The 14,871-nt window shown below is 30.0% G+C and overlaps 1 protein-coding gene and 1 long non-coding RNA gene across 6 annotated transcripts in view; one reads left to right on the top strand and one right to left on the bottom strand.

The window, feature by feature from the left end:
• Positions 1-14,871, top strand: part of LOC145279688 (uncharacterized) — a 204,181-nt gene that overhangs the window by 16,548 nt on the left and 172,762 nt on the right. The gene's annotated exons all lie outside the window — the stretch shown is intronic.
• The window catches only part of LOC145279686 (FERM, ARHGEF and pleckstrin domain-containing protein 2-like), a 324,554-nt gene continuing 309,946 nt past the window's right edge, over positions 264-14,871 (bottom strand). For all 4 annotated transcript variants that reach the window (XM_080130959.1, XM_080130961.1, XM_080130960.1 and 1 more), the window contains exons 25-29: positions 11,677-11,786; positions 9,818-9,984; positions 8,460-8,567; positions 2,928-3,079; positions 264-900 (exon numbers count right to left, since the gene is read on the bottom strand). In XM_080130959.1, coding sequence (XP_079987085.1) covers positions 804-900; positions 2,928-3,079; positions 8,460-8,567; positions 9,818-9,984; positions 11,677-11,786 — 634 coding nt within the window. In that variant the 3' untranslated portion in view covers positions 264-803. The remainder of the gene's footprint in view (positions 901-2,927; positions 3,080-8,459; positions 8,568-9,817; positions 9,985-11,676; positions 11,787-14,871) is intronic.

Below are 14,871 nucleotides of genomic sequence, written 5' to 3'. Positions count from 1 at the left end.
ATGAATTCCAATTGGTATGCAAGTATCATAAATAGCTTTGTTTCCAACACAACAAAATTATCAAATGAGACTGTATGAAATCAAAACATTTGAATTTCTTGTGGCATAAAAATATTATGAATAATGAAAGCATCACTTAAGGAATATTTTGCTAAGTACATTTTAGCAAATTTGAAAAAAACAAAAGAACATTAACTTTGAAATGATTAAAAGAAAATTGCTAAAAATCCAATAAAAAGCAAATAAAACAAAGAACAAAAATGTATTTGTAATAAATGTAATAATATTATTATTAAAATTCAGTAAAAAAAATGATTCGTTTGTTACAAGTGATGGTTTAACATTTCTTTGATGTATGCCTAATTTGTGGGCATTTTTCCTTTTAAAAAGTTTCTTCTGCTACAAAATGAAAAAGGCATGAGCACAAATGTTGCAGTATTGAGAGAGAGAGAGAGTGGGAGAAAGAAATAGAGATCTTAGCCTTTTACAAAGAATAGAGTAAATTCAGTCTGGTTTCAAATGTTTTGTTTCTTTCTCTCGTTGACTTCCATTTCCATAAAAATCAATGCCAGTTTTTTGTTTTTTTTTTAACATCTCTAGAGATTTGGTAGCAGATGACACTTTTTATTATTATTCACATAGCCTTTTTTATATTGATAAAAAAATGAAACCATTTCCTTTCCAAAAGTCCTATCTTGAAGATTTTAGTAGCAAAGAAGGAAGTGTAGCAGCTAAGATCCATCCACTGATGCTGGGTCTGCCTTCTCCCATTTGATAAGGGTGGGGAGAAATGTTTCTTCTGCTCACGATGATCTCTCGGCTTGCTGGTCACTCTCTAGACGACTGAACAAGCGGAATCTGCGGGCACTGCTCGTAGCACTTTTGATTACTTCAACCCATCTGGAAAAAAAAAAAAAAAAAATTACATTTTTGTCTGATCCAAACTCATTGGAATGAAAACAAAATGCAAACGTGCTCATCTGCTGACATCCAAACCAAGCTTGTAGAGTGAAAAAAAAAAAACAAAAAAACTCACAGACCCTGTCAAATTTTTAATTTTATATTAACTAATTGTTCTTGATTTTCTTTGATTTATTTTAACAGAATCTTTTAATTAAAGAAAAAAAACCAATTATTTTATTTCTTTTTGCTTATTACTTCTGCAGTTTAATGGAATTAAAAAAATGTATTTCAGATAAAAACACTATAATGTTAAAATTAGTATAAATTCCAAAAATTGATTCAGTAGAAAACAAATTACAAGTAAAAATAAAAGTTATTGAATTATAGAGATGTTTTAAAGAACTTACAAAATCCAAAGGAGGTAAGTATGATCTATCATTTTGACTTACCTCCTTTGCTTTCCATGAAAATCCACCATTTCAAACTAGAAAATGTTGGACTGGTAGTATTTATGATTTTTTTGTAAGAAAATGATTGAGCATATCTTCTACGCGATCATTTTTATGAATTTTTTTTACTTATTTCAACATGACACATAAGTACATAGTGTTTTTACCTTAAATGCATTTGTTTGATTTCCCATTATACTGCAGAAACACGATTACTTTTGTTTTTTTAATGAAATATGAATATGACGTCCTTATGAATGACATTTAATATTATTACTAGCCTGGGTGCCCTGGTGTTTGGAGGTGTGTGTTGCTAGTAAGCAGGCAGGCTCGATCCCGTACCGTGAAAGAAGTAAAGAATTTGAAAAAAAAAGAAATGTGACGTCTTAGCAGCTGCATTCATCGCCAAACTGGAAGTGGCAAAGGTTTAAATTAAGGCTAGTTTATCGAAAAGACAGGATAACTTTCGAAAATATTGGCGAAAAAAGCGACCCATCCTTGTAGAAAAGTGCCCAGTTGAGGGTGAAGGAATTAATGTTTTTGGCCAATTTTTCGATATTTGTTGTCCGAATAGTCTATCTTCAAAACGATACCAATCTTGTGAAAATCCGTCACCTCTGTCGAAAGTTTCAGGCAAACATACATACATTTAAACAGAAAGGTGAGATTTATATAATAGACTAGCATGGATACCCAGCATTGCCAGGGTCGACATGAAGTTTGGTTTGGCCACACCTGCTATACTATTGAGCAGTTTTTCATTATCAAATATCAACTCCATCGTTACCCCAATAAAAGAAAAAATGAAAATATGAAAATGTACCCCTCCCCCCTCCTGGCAAAAAAAAAAAAACGTAAATGAAAGTTTTTTTGAGTGGCTACAATCGTAGTTGAATTGGATTGTTTGTTTATTGTGAAATCACGGAAATTATTTTATTTGAACTGATTCCAAAAATATTGCTTGAAGGTTTGTGTGAATTATTTTTAGTTTGATTATCCACCGAAAAAGAAAACAAAAAGAATAAAGTTAGCATCCAGGGGAAATAACTGAAACCGTTTTATTAAAAAAAAAAAAAAAAAATCGATGTCTGTAAAAATAAATTAAATTAAATATGTTATCAATACAAATCAAATTTAAATAAACTTAAATAGAACACTTAAAACAATTCTCTCACTATAAACAATAACTAACACAACGCTATTTAATAAAATCAATTTTTCTTAATGTAATATGCAAATGACGTCACCTCTGAACTGTATATTTTGCAAGAATAATACTATATATAGAAATGAATGAAACATTAAGGTAATGGACCTTTTTGTATATATTAATCAAATTGTGAACAAACAAACAGACAGGAATACGAATTTTTATATATATATATATATATATATATATATATATATATATATATATATATATATGGAGTCAAAACCAAATCATGAAGCTACCTTTTAAATCTAATCTAAAAAAAAACCCAAAAAACTCTGGTATAGGATTGAGGAGAACATTAAAAAAAAAAAGAAGAAAATTTCAAATATTAAAAAAGATTTTTTTAATACTTATGTTCTTACCTTTCAAATGTATATTCACTTTCTGCTCGGAAAAAATACACATGATTCTTGAATTGGAGTTTAAACACATGATCTTTGGTGATCTTGTCTTCTTCTGTTGGTATATTAACGGCATAACCCAAGAGTGGAAGACTAGCTAAGGGAAAATCATCCTAGAAAGATATTTGAACATTGTGTCAATAATTCTAACAAGGATGCAAAAAGCATGCACATTCACTAAATAAAGTAAATAAATTAGTAAACCTGAAAAATGTTCATATACTACGTAAAGAATACAAAGGGATGGGGAACCATGAAAAGAATTAGACTTATCAAATTAATTGTTGAGCTTATCTGTTCACCATAAAATACTTTTCTGCAGACATCACATCCCTAGTTATAATTATTTATATGGATTTTTAGACCACACAAGGTATCAAGTCATTTGATTACATATTACAAAATGTTAACATCAAAACGTTTTTTTTTTTTTTTTTATAAAACAAGAAAAATTTTGCAATAAAATTTCAATTTGCTTACCTAACAATTTTATTTCATAAATATATTTTTAGAAAAAAATAAATAGGATGTTTCTCAAAATTTTGTAATTCTATTTAAAGAGAGTATTATTCGAACTACTGTTCTCATCTTGAGTGTTATATAACCTCTGACCTTCTTGTTCAATCTTTAATGTGGGTAACGCTCAAAATACAATTGTGAATTACTAAAGACTGATGGAATGAGGGCATGCTACTCTCATGGATTAAATAAAGGGTTCTGTTTGAAATTACATGCAGATTCCAAAGTTTTTGACGACAACCGAAGGAGGTTGGAGGTTACATGAACGACATGGGGAACCATGAAAAGAATTAGACTTTTGTGAAAATAACACTCAAGATGAGAACAGTAGTCTGAATAATCCAAATAATTAGCAATACACATGAAATAATTGAAATGACTCAAAATATTTCATGGCATACATAGAAAGGGCTTGATGAGCTAAGAAAGAATCTTTTGAAATTTTTTAAATCTGATTAAAATTAAGGAAGTTTATGCCTCGCATATTTGGATATTTTTCCTCTTTTTAAAACCATATGCATTTCGTCACATTTTTTGCATTACCTTTTCAGTACAAATTTCATACCTTAGTTAAAAACAGAAGTTTGAGCAATGAAATTTGCCATATAAGTGTATTTTTGTGCAAGGAATCAGAATACACTACTGAAATCTCCAGAAATTAATGGTTTCCAAATAATCTGTAGTAAATGCACATAAATATGCTGCAATTCCTTAAAAATGTCATAGAAAGAATGTCATAAAAATGTTAATAGAAAAGAAGTTAAGAAAACTCAAAGTGATGGTTATTTTGTAACAATTCTGTCCTTTCACCTAACAATTTAAAAACAAAACATGGTACTTATGCACTCTTTAACCCTTATCCTTGAGTGGCCTCTGGGCCTTGATAATGTGGTGATGCCTTTGTAAAAAAAAAAAAAAAAAAAAAAAAAAAAAAAAGAGAAGCTACCCCGCTGAAATAATGACATTATTATTTAGAAAGCCATTCTTAACATGGGGATAAGGGTGTTTTGTAACTATTCTGGACTTTCACCTAACAATTTAATAAACAAAAGTTAAACTTAAGCAGACAAGGAACAGTACTGAATCATTAACATTATTTAGAAAGCCATTCTTAACATGGGGAGGGAGGATGTTTTCTAACTATTCTGTACTTTCGGTGCTAATGCAGAGAGTGATCTGCGCTATTTTTTAAATCGCATTTCCATGTTTAATTAAAGTTTTATGATATGTTTTTTATTCAATTGTAAGGTTAAAGTACAGATTAGGTACAACCCCCCTCCCCATGTTAAGAATGGCTGGATCACTCTCTGCATGAATACCGATTAACGTTTTGTTCTTTGCTTTTTTTACCATATTTTTTTGTTTTTTTTTTCAAGAAAACCTTTTTTAACAAAGATTGAAAGTGCACGTTTTTTTTTTTTTTACAGAATTTGTTTTTATATAAGAAAATATGAATGCTTTTAAAGAAATTGGGTACTCGTGCACTTATTGATCCGTGCTGAAATAATAACGTTATTATTTAAAAAGCCATTCTTAACATTGGGAGAAGAGGGTGTTTTGTACCTATTCTGTACTTTAACCTTACAATTGAATGAAAAAAAACGGTAAATTTTTAGATTAGGTCCACCTCCACAATTTTCTTTTAAATGACGACTTTTGTAGGTTTTCGACTATGCTGAATACGGAAATCGCATTGAAATTTTGCAGAAATAAGTAGTTATCGAGATATTAAAAATTTGTATAATGCATTGTAATCTCTGGCAGCCGTCTTTTTTACACGCTTGCGCGTGTCATAAACAAATCTATGCGCGTAACAAAGATGGCCGCTAAAGAATACAATGCATAAAACAACTATCTATATCTCGATACCACTGAATACATGTCTGCCTATGTCACAGTAACATATATTGAGTGAGTTCCTGACAGTATTTTGTATAGATTTTTTAGTTTTAACTCATTTTCCCAAAGTTAATGTGTTCAACAGTCTGCCGCCATTTGTATTTTTCAAATATACAGATAAACACTACATTTTTTCAAACCGATTAAACATTTTACACTAAATAAAAACACTAAAATCTTATCCAGTTAGGTAGAAAAGTAACTTATCTTGCCTTTGATAACATTTATTTGTTATATTTATTTTTCAACAACTTTTTCGTTTCTGTGTTTAGTAATACAAACCCGTTTTATTTACTATACTGTTTAGTCGGCTCGAAGAACAGTGTTTATCAGTGTATTTGAAAAATACAAACGATCATGGACACTGTTGATGATGTTAAGTTTGAAAAAATGATTTAAAACTAAAAAACTATACAAAATACTATCAGCAACCCACCGAATATGTCAGCCTATGTCACAATAACATATAATCAGTAGGTGTCTGACATTGTTTTGTATAGTTTTTAACTGATTTTCCCAAACTTAACGTATTCAACAGAGTCCGCGACCATTCGTCTTTTTAAAATACATAGATAAACACTGCGTTTTTGAGCCGATTAAACATTTTACATTAAATAAAAACACTAAAAAATTATCCAGTTAGATAGAAACGTAATTTACCTTACCTTTGCTTTCATTTATTCGTTTTTGAACAACTTTTTTGAATCTATGTATAGTAACCCCCCCCCCCCCCCAAATATTGATTAAAAACTCGCATTTTTGAATACAATAAAAAAGAAAACTATTTAGCGTTGCAATGGTTTAGCAACTTTCGGCTTAATCCACTGAATGTTGGTCGAGCTCAAGCCATGATTGATGGTAACTCCCGAGGATCCGGATCCAATTCTGCAAGAGTACCATATTTTTTTTCATTTTCGCCTTTTTTTTTTTTTTTTTTTTTTTTTTTTAACTTTGTGGAGTGGATTGCTGTACTAAGAATATAAGAAACATGCATTTTCTCTTTTTATTAGAATTTTCCATTACACGAACTTAAGCCACAGCAACGCGTGGCAGGGTACAGCTAGTTATATATATATATTTACAGTTAGTGGTTCATAATTATTGGTTTTTGAAAATATTATGTCTTAAATTTTGAACATCAAAATATTTTTAAAAATATAAACTTATGTAAATAGGGGGTGTGAAACTTTACAAGAATTAAAATAAAAAAACTTTACAAGAATTAAAATAAAAATAAAATTTATTTAAAACAAGTGACATCACTAACAGAATATGCGACGTTTAGAAAAATATCAATATTTTTTGCCCACTTTTTTTTTTTTAATTTTTTTTTTTTTTAAAATTCAATTTTCACCCCAGACAAGGCACAGTGCCACTTTGAAGCAGAGGGCTACTATCAGGGACATAATTTGCAGGGACATTATGAAGGGAGATGAGTAGAAGCATGTTTGTCCACATTAAACTTGAACTTCTGCATATCAGCACAGTTGGGAAAGCAGAATCCCGGAAGGGAGTTCCAAAGACCTGCAGTTCTGGGGAAGAAACTATTGGAGTAAAAGGCTTTCTTGCACCTAGTGATCTCTACTGTAAAGGGGTGAGACTTAATGGCTTGTCGGGGTTGTTGAGGAGGTACAGTTGTTTGCAATTCGTCAGAGCATTCACCATTAAAGTATTTGTAGAACAGGGAGAGAGAGACCTATTTAAATATTAAAAAAAAAACCTTTTGCTAAAGCTGACAAATCGTTCACAAGTGACACATTATTTTTTTTTATAAACTTTTCAGTTTAAGATGTTTTTATTTCTTCACTTCACTAGAAACTGAGCACCCTCTACAAATATTTAAATATTGATTTTTTTTTTTTTTTTTTTTGGTAATCAGATAGGTTAGTGTCCATTTGATCATAATCTGCTGAAAACATTGTAAAGAAAGACAAAAATAAAAAATAAAGAGGGGAGTACCGCTCATACATGGGAATAAAAAAAATCATATTTCACATTTTCAGTTCTTTAAAGCAAAACACTATTTAATTCACATTAAAACTAATGCAACAGATAAAAGCTTATTTTTTTGGTCTCATCAACCTATAAATATTTTTAAATTTGACCAGAAATTGCACGTTGGACAAAGTTGATAACGCCGGACTCGTTGGGATTGCTTTAATTATATATTCTGATTACCAAATAGTTCTAATTAAACTAATTCTATTCTGATAACAAAATAGCTCAAACTAAACATGTAAGAACATTTTTTTTATATTCATATTTTCAATTAAAAAAAAATTTTGAAATAAAAATCAACAACAAAAAAAAACGTCTGTTGGTTACATCTGTACTATCACTACCACTGCTCCTGATACTATAAGACAGCCTTACTTACACCCAAACTCAAATTAAAACGATTTTTTTTTTCCAGTTATAATTTTAAATTGCTAGCTACCACAAGAGAAAACATGCAATTATATTTTTAATGGATAAAAACAGTAAAAACATTAACAGTGAGTGTTTGAAGAGAACTTTTTTCAAAATTTTCAATACTTGTCATGTTGAAGTCTTACTTTTTTTAAAACAAAAAAAAAAAAAAATGAATTATCGAAATATCGGACACCCCAAAATATTAAAAGTGACATTTCTTGTGGTTAGTTTCCAAATTTCATGATAAAATTCTTAATATAAATGCGGAATGAGAATTTACAAATCGGGGGTGGAGAGACGGGTCTTCAGAAAACCTTAGCAAAAACACTGTTTTATGATTGTTTACATTTATTTACTTAAAACTTAAAATATAAAATGTACATTATTATTTCATTTGAAAGGATATTCATTTATGAACAAAACAGTTGTATTTTGAGGACTTAGAGTGCTTTGGTTTTTAAAATATGATAATTTAGGCTGAACCCTCTTTGAAATCTGATTATCCAAAGCGTTTTATCGTCCGTGTGTATTGTTAATTAAATAATACAGCAATATAAGGTGTATTTTTCCTATTTTAAAAGCAAGTAAAGACCTTATTTTTTTTTTAAATACAAATAATATCCATTCATTGTTAATCTCTTAAAAATAATTTGCTGTACTTACTTGGTAAGTTTTGTAAAAAAACAGGCAAAAATTTGTGAAAACAACCCATAATTTTTGCCAGCCATTGCTCGTTTTAAATTTTCGTAGAAGATATCCACTTAGTTGATTCTGTAAGGGAAGATAACAGAAAACAAATTCAATTAAAACAATTCTGACGTTAATTGGTTACATTTTATACAATGAGAAAATATTTGGCATCAACTCCCAACACTAAGTTAACATCTATAAGTTAAGACTTGTTTGTATGCATGTTATCACCTTTCACATACATTTGAAAAAGTCAGATATTCCGAGCAGTAAAGATGGTGCTTAATCTGATGTTGCTAATATAAACACTTGATTTTACCCATTTTAAAATTAATTGTTCTCTGACATTTATTACTTCAAAAGGAATAGTATTAACAGTAAATTATACAGATAATATAATATAATGCCAAATATAACAATATTATTGTAGAAAGCACCATAGAATTTCCACGGGTCACACTAGTCTATATAATATTTCTTGTTCTTTCTTTTTTTTTTAGTGCATCTTTATATTACACCTTGAAAAAGGCTAATACAATTTTTGAAGGACAAACTATTAAAAAAAAGGCCAAATTCATGAAGTTGGACTTTAAAAAAAGCCAATCGGGCAAACTAAACAAGAATGAGAGTGACCTTCTTTTGATGTAGTCTCGTTTTTCAATATCATTATAATATATGATCACTGTTGTAATGGTGTGAGAAAGGAACTCATAATAATCGCAATGGTTTTTCACCAAAGAAAGAAGCAAAACATTATGTATAAAAAGGAAACATTTGAAAGAAACAGTTAAAAAAAAAAAAACAACAAAAAAAAAAAAACATTGTCTGCCAAAAAGTGCTGGACTGAAGAAGTAAATAAAAGATTGTTTCCTACAATGTGATTTTATTATTTGTGTTGAACTATGTAGCACAATATGACTTACCGAGTATTAGTGCTTATTAATTTATCTCATATGCTGTATATTATTAGTTTTCTTGTAAAAAAAAAAACAAAAAACAAAACTTTTTTGTGCTATCCAGAAAAATATCAGCTTTATCAAAACATATTTGTTGATCAAATATATTTCTTATTCTGTGGAATTTCTACAGATCTGACTAGTATATTAATAATTTATTAGAATTTTATGCAAATATAAACATAAATGATTCTTTAGTATAAGTAAACGGTTTGATCATATACTTAAAATGTACTTATTTCATTGAAGATTTCCTTCATCTCTTGGATTCGGTAGTAAATAATAATCTTAAGAACAAATGAAAATATTTGAACAACATTTCCATTAAATTTGTTAGAAACGAAACTTTTATTTTTGCCTTAATTTTGCTCTCACCTTGACAGCCTTGTCATGATCTCTAAGACTAACACTGGTGTTACGGTGCCAGCAGACATGCATAGTAGTGTTGCCACGATGTTGTATTTGTTTCTCAGGACTGGGTGGAGATGTACCTAGTTTATCGGTATCAGATGATCCAGTTGTACATACATTTTCAGTTGAACCTATAAAACAGAAAATAAGGAGAAACTTTAAAGGTTTGGACCGTAAAGAACATTTTAATTCATACTTCATTAACATGTCTTATTCAATTATTTAAGTTTAAAAACCTAAAACGATGTGTCATGCATATGTACTTTAAGAACTTGGAAGCAGCTTTAGTATTCTTTATTGCTTGTGAAATATCCAACATGATACATACGATATGTATATGCCTGTGCTAGTGTAACTGCAAGAGTTAGGAGTAGATGAAAAAAGTTCAGGTAATCTCTGCCATTATTAACCAGCAGAGTGTTACCACTGTCAACCAAGGGGAGAGTCTATCAGGCATGTGTATGCAGTGAGATGATGTTTGAAAGCCCGACCAACGAGGGGTAGACGTGTTGCATGGAAAAAAAATGACACGAAGATGATATGATTGATGTATAATGTAAGTCTTGAAGTCAGGCTTAGATCTAATGACATCAGAGAAAGATTAAATCTGAACAATGTAAGGAACTTTGTGCAGAAAAGGATACTTGATAATATGGTCATATTGAAAAAATGAATACAAGTTCTTTGTTTAGTGGATGTAGAACACTTTGCAGAGAAACGCCAAACAAAAAAACAAAAAACAAAACATGGAAGTAATAATAGACTTGAGAAAAAGAGTATAAAGATCTGATCAGAGATAAGTTAGTTCGGAAGTCAATTTCTAAAAAACATCCAAATGCATACCAGCATGTAAAATGGACTAAACTTGATTATATCTTAATTTTATTTATTGCGGACTATTATTCTCATCTTTTCTTAGTTGTTTCATGACGTTTCGGCCAACTATTCCTGTGGCCTTCATCAGGTGGTAACTGCGATGGGATAGGAACTCTGAATCTCCTGACTGCATTCATTGCAATTACTGCCTTCCATAGTTGTTGTCGTCTCACCACGTTTTTGGCCAAATAAGCCTCTGGCCGGCTTTGGGTAGGATTGAAACCACTATTTTCAGACAATTCTCACCTCGAACCATAGAAATTAAACGTCTCTATCCACTGTGCTACAAGCCGCCAAGTTAGGAGATTCAGAGCTATCATCCCGTCGCGGTTACCACCTGATGAGGTCCCGGATATGACCTTAAACTATATCCAGTGGTGAGGCCCCCACTTGCAGGCTTTGGGGAGTGTGGAGCCACCCTTTAATTGCCATTGCTCCCAAGTCCACTTTGACCCGGAGTGGTAGTACCTGTTAGGGTCCCAACTATGGGTTGAATAGAAACCGACTTGAAAACAACAAATATATTCTATTAAAAAAATTTTCTTCAAAATATTTGGATTCGGCATTACATAACCTGAAAAGGGTTGATATGCCGTAAAACAAAAACAACCAATCCTGAGACGAAGGCCAGAGGAATAGTTGACCGAAACGTAGTGAAACAATAAAGATGAGGATAATAGTCTGCAATAAATAAAATTAATAAATAATATTCATCTGAATAATGAATTCCAATTAAATAATTGATTATATCTGTTAAGTAAAAACAATGTATACTTCTACTCGGAGGGACGACTTTTTTTCAATAATCCTTAAAATAAGTGACATATCTTTAGGAACTCTTGCACCAAAACAGAATTATACAAACTTCTCATTTATTTTCATCATAGTTCACATGTCATTATAAACAAAAGAAATTTGGAAAAACTGCTTTTAATTTTATGACTTACTTGTATTCGATCGAATGCTACCATATTTCATTTTCTCATCATTCTGTTTCTTTGCTACACGAATTGAATAATTCAGATCCTCAATCCATTTGTCTTTTTCTTCCTCTGAACTGTAATCAAAATACAAATTCAATTTATCATCACGAAATGACAAAAATCAATTCAGAACCAAATTAGATGGAGTTATGCTTTTTTTTTGTTTTTACATTATTGAATAAAATTTTCCCCTTTTCTCTCTTTTTTTTTAATTACATTTTCTAATCGATGTTTTCTAAACATTTATTTTGGTAAATGTTATTAGTGACATAAATTATTTTAAAGGAGATACAATCGAGAATTTAATAATAAAAAAAAAATTGTTTTGGTTGACCTACTCATTTGTGACATATGTGCAAAACAAAAGAAAAAAAAAATGTGACGTTACCAAAAATATCAAGGTTGAGTAAAGTGATGTCATGTTATAACCTTACTAACCAAACTAACATGGAGATATTCATTTACTCACAACCAATACTTATGGTAACTTCATGGGCTTATATTTTCTATTAAATATTTATACATGACAACCGCATAGATAAACCAAAATCAATTGTTTTTGACTAATTTTTCAGATGTTTTCCTTTAAGTTTGTCTCCTACAGTATATTTGCATTTACCTTTTATCTAATTTTTAAAAGAGGTGTTTAGTTTGCAATGTAAATTTATTCAGTCACATTACGAGCGTGTTTATCAATACACAATAACATTTTTTCTTATCAAAACACGAGTTGCAATATGTGTGATAATTGATCAGTTTTAGAAATTTTCTTTTGATAATCTTTTATTTCACTTGTAATCTGAAAATAGTTGAAAAAAAAAAAAAAAAAAGATTTCTGAAAAGTAACAGTGTTACTATTTATAGGTTTCAGATTGTCATCTTCATCTTTGTTGCTATCATATCCCTAATGTTTTGTGCAATATACTCTTTGACCTGTTTCAAGTGTTTTTGTTTTATCACAGTTTGGTAAAATGTTTTAGGAATTCCAGACTGAAATTGTTATTTAATTCACCAATGTAGATTTGTTTCCTTTTGTACCTTTTTATATATTTTGTGTCAGTTATTGTGGTCCTTTATTGGGAATTGAACTCAATACTTCTACATCTGATTCACTCCAGAAAATCAGAGTCAAGTGTATAAAAGTATTGGTTATGTGACATATCACATTAAAGCAATCTAAATTGATTTGGGGATTTTATGAACACTAAACAAACTGCCCGGCATTGTCTGGTCATAAAATACTCATAAATATTATATTTTCTTTCATGCATATTTATTATTATAGAACGAATTAGCTATTGATGATTATCCAATATATAATGAAAATTTCAAAAGTCTTACAAAATATAACTAAGCATATTACGGTTCATTTTGTTAATTTTTAAATAATAAAACAAAAAAAACTTTATAGATAATGTCTAACATGATTATTCATCTACTCATATTGCATATTCTATACACTACTTCAATTATTTATAACTAATAAATATATGCTCATTTTAGTTGTTTAAAATTTCTTGATGAGAATTGAATGAAAATTAGATTTCTATTTATAAAAAAAGGCAGAATATTTGGTGAATGTTCACTAAAATACTGTCAAGTTTTTAGATTATAACTTTTTGATTATTAAATTTTTAATAGTTTTCCATTTAAATGTAAAATAATCTGATCTGTCTGATTTTGATATTCCCTGATAATTTCTTCACAGCACTCTAAAGGTTTTATTTAACATATTTAGCGGACATGTCATACAGGTCTGCTGCATATATATATATATTTGTTAATCTCATTGATATATATTTATCCATTTTCCATTAAGACGAGGGAAAATTGTAAATGGCATCCTAATTCATCAGGTAAGTTTTTAATATCATTTCATAAATATAGCCATTAATCATTTCTCTGAAACTAAATGTGATATGAATAAGGATAAAAATAAAATGGTCATTAAAACTTCAAAAATAAACTAACTTTTTCTCGAATAATCATTTTTCATATTGAAAGTTACATTTAATTACACTATTGTAAGCCTTTCTCTTTAACTCTAAAATACTCAGCATAACACTAATCTTAATTCTGCATGGTAAGCCTCCATCCCATTTCCTAAGTCCAAGAGGCAAGCAAAAAAATTATAAATCTGCATATAATTACCTAAAAAATGTCCCCCCCCTCCCAAAAAGGCACACAATTTATCTCCTACAGAGAGAGAAAAAAAAAAGTTACTATTTTACATTAATTTCAAATGCGAAACTGATGCCTGATTCTAAATTCAGAAATAATGTTTTTGTTCTTTCTGTCAAGTTTTTTTTAGATTATGTAAGAATGTTACATAATCATACAAAAAAAGTAGAATCTCATTAGGGCAGAGGGTGTTAATCTGCAATACTTGTTTTCATATTGAAATTATTGACTGATTTATTTCAACTTCATTTTTGCTTTTAAATTCATTAAATTCTGTTAAAATTAAATAAACAAAAAAAATTTGTTTTGAAAAATATAAACAAGAACAAGCTGCGCGTGCGTGGTCCCCCTCTGGTGCTGCATGTGAAATGGCGCCACAAAAAATAGTGAAGAAATGATGAATATGAGAAGTGTGAAGGGCCAACGTTGCCTTCACATTTTTGCCAAGTTTAAGAAAAATCTAATAGATGGGGCAAAAGTTATGGGGTAAAAAGTGTCATTTTTTGCAATTTTGGGGCATTTGTGAGTCATTTTAAACTCCTGGGAATGTCAAATCCTAGTGAAAATGGACAAACGGTGCAGTTTCACACCTTAAGACATGGTTATTTGAATTCAGCACCATGGAAAACCACTATATAGACATACATATCAAGTTTTGGAGTAATATGAAAAAAGAGCTTCAAAAAGGCATGTGTTTTTTAGCCCTAAAAGTCCCAGAGAGATGCAAACCAGAATTCTGCCAGGATCACCCATACTGAATTCATTTAAGAATAATGGCCTCCACATTTTGGCCAAGTTTCAGGAAAATCTAAAAGATGGATCAAACACTATGGATCAAAAAGGATAATTTTTGGCCATTTTTGACCTCTTTTTGAGCCCCTGGGGACGGCGAATCCCAGTGTAAATGGATAACAGTAGTTTCAGGCCTTAACACATGCATATTTGAGTTGACCACCATGAAAAACCACTATATAGTCA

Source organism: Euprymna scolopes, chromosome 7 (genome assembly GCF_053919585.1).
Source record: "Euprymna scolopes isolate OS-2025 chromosome 7, ASM5391958v1, whole genome shotgun sequence".
NCBI classification, from domain to species: Eukaryota; Metazoa; Mollusca; class Cephalopoda; order Sepiida; family Sepiolidae; genus Euprymna; species Euprymna scolopes.
Note: the sequence above shows the minus strand (reverse complement) of the source record. Positions and strands in the feature narration are given on the sequence as shown.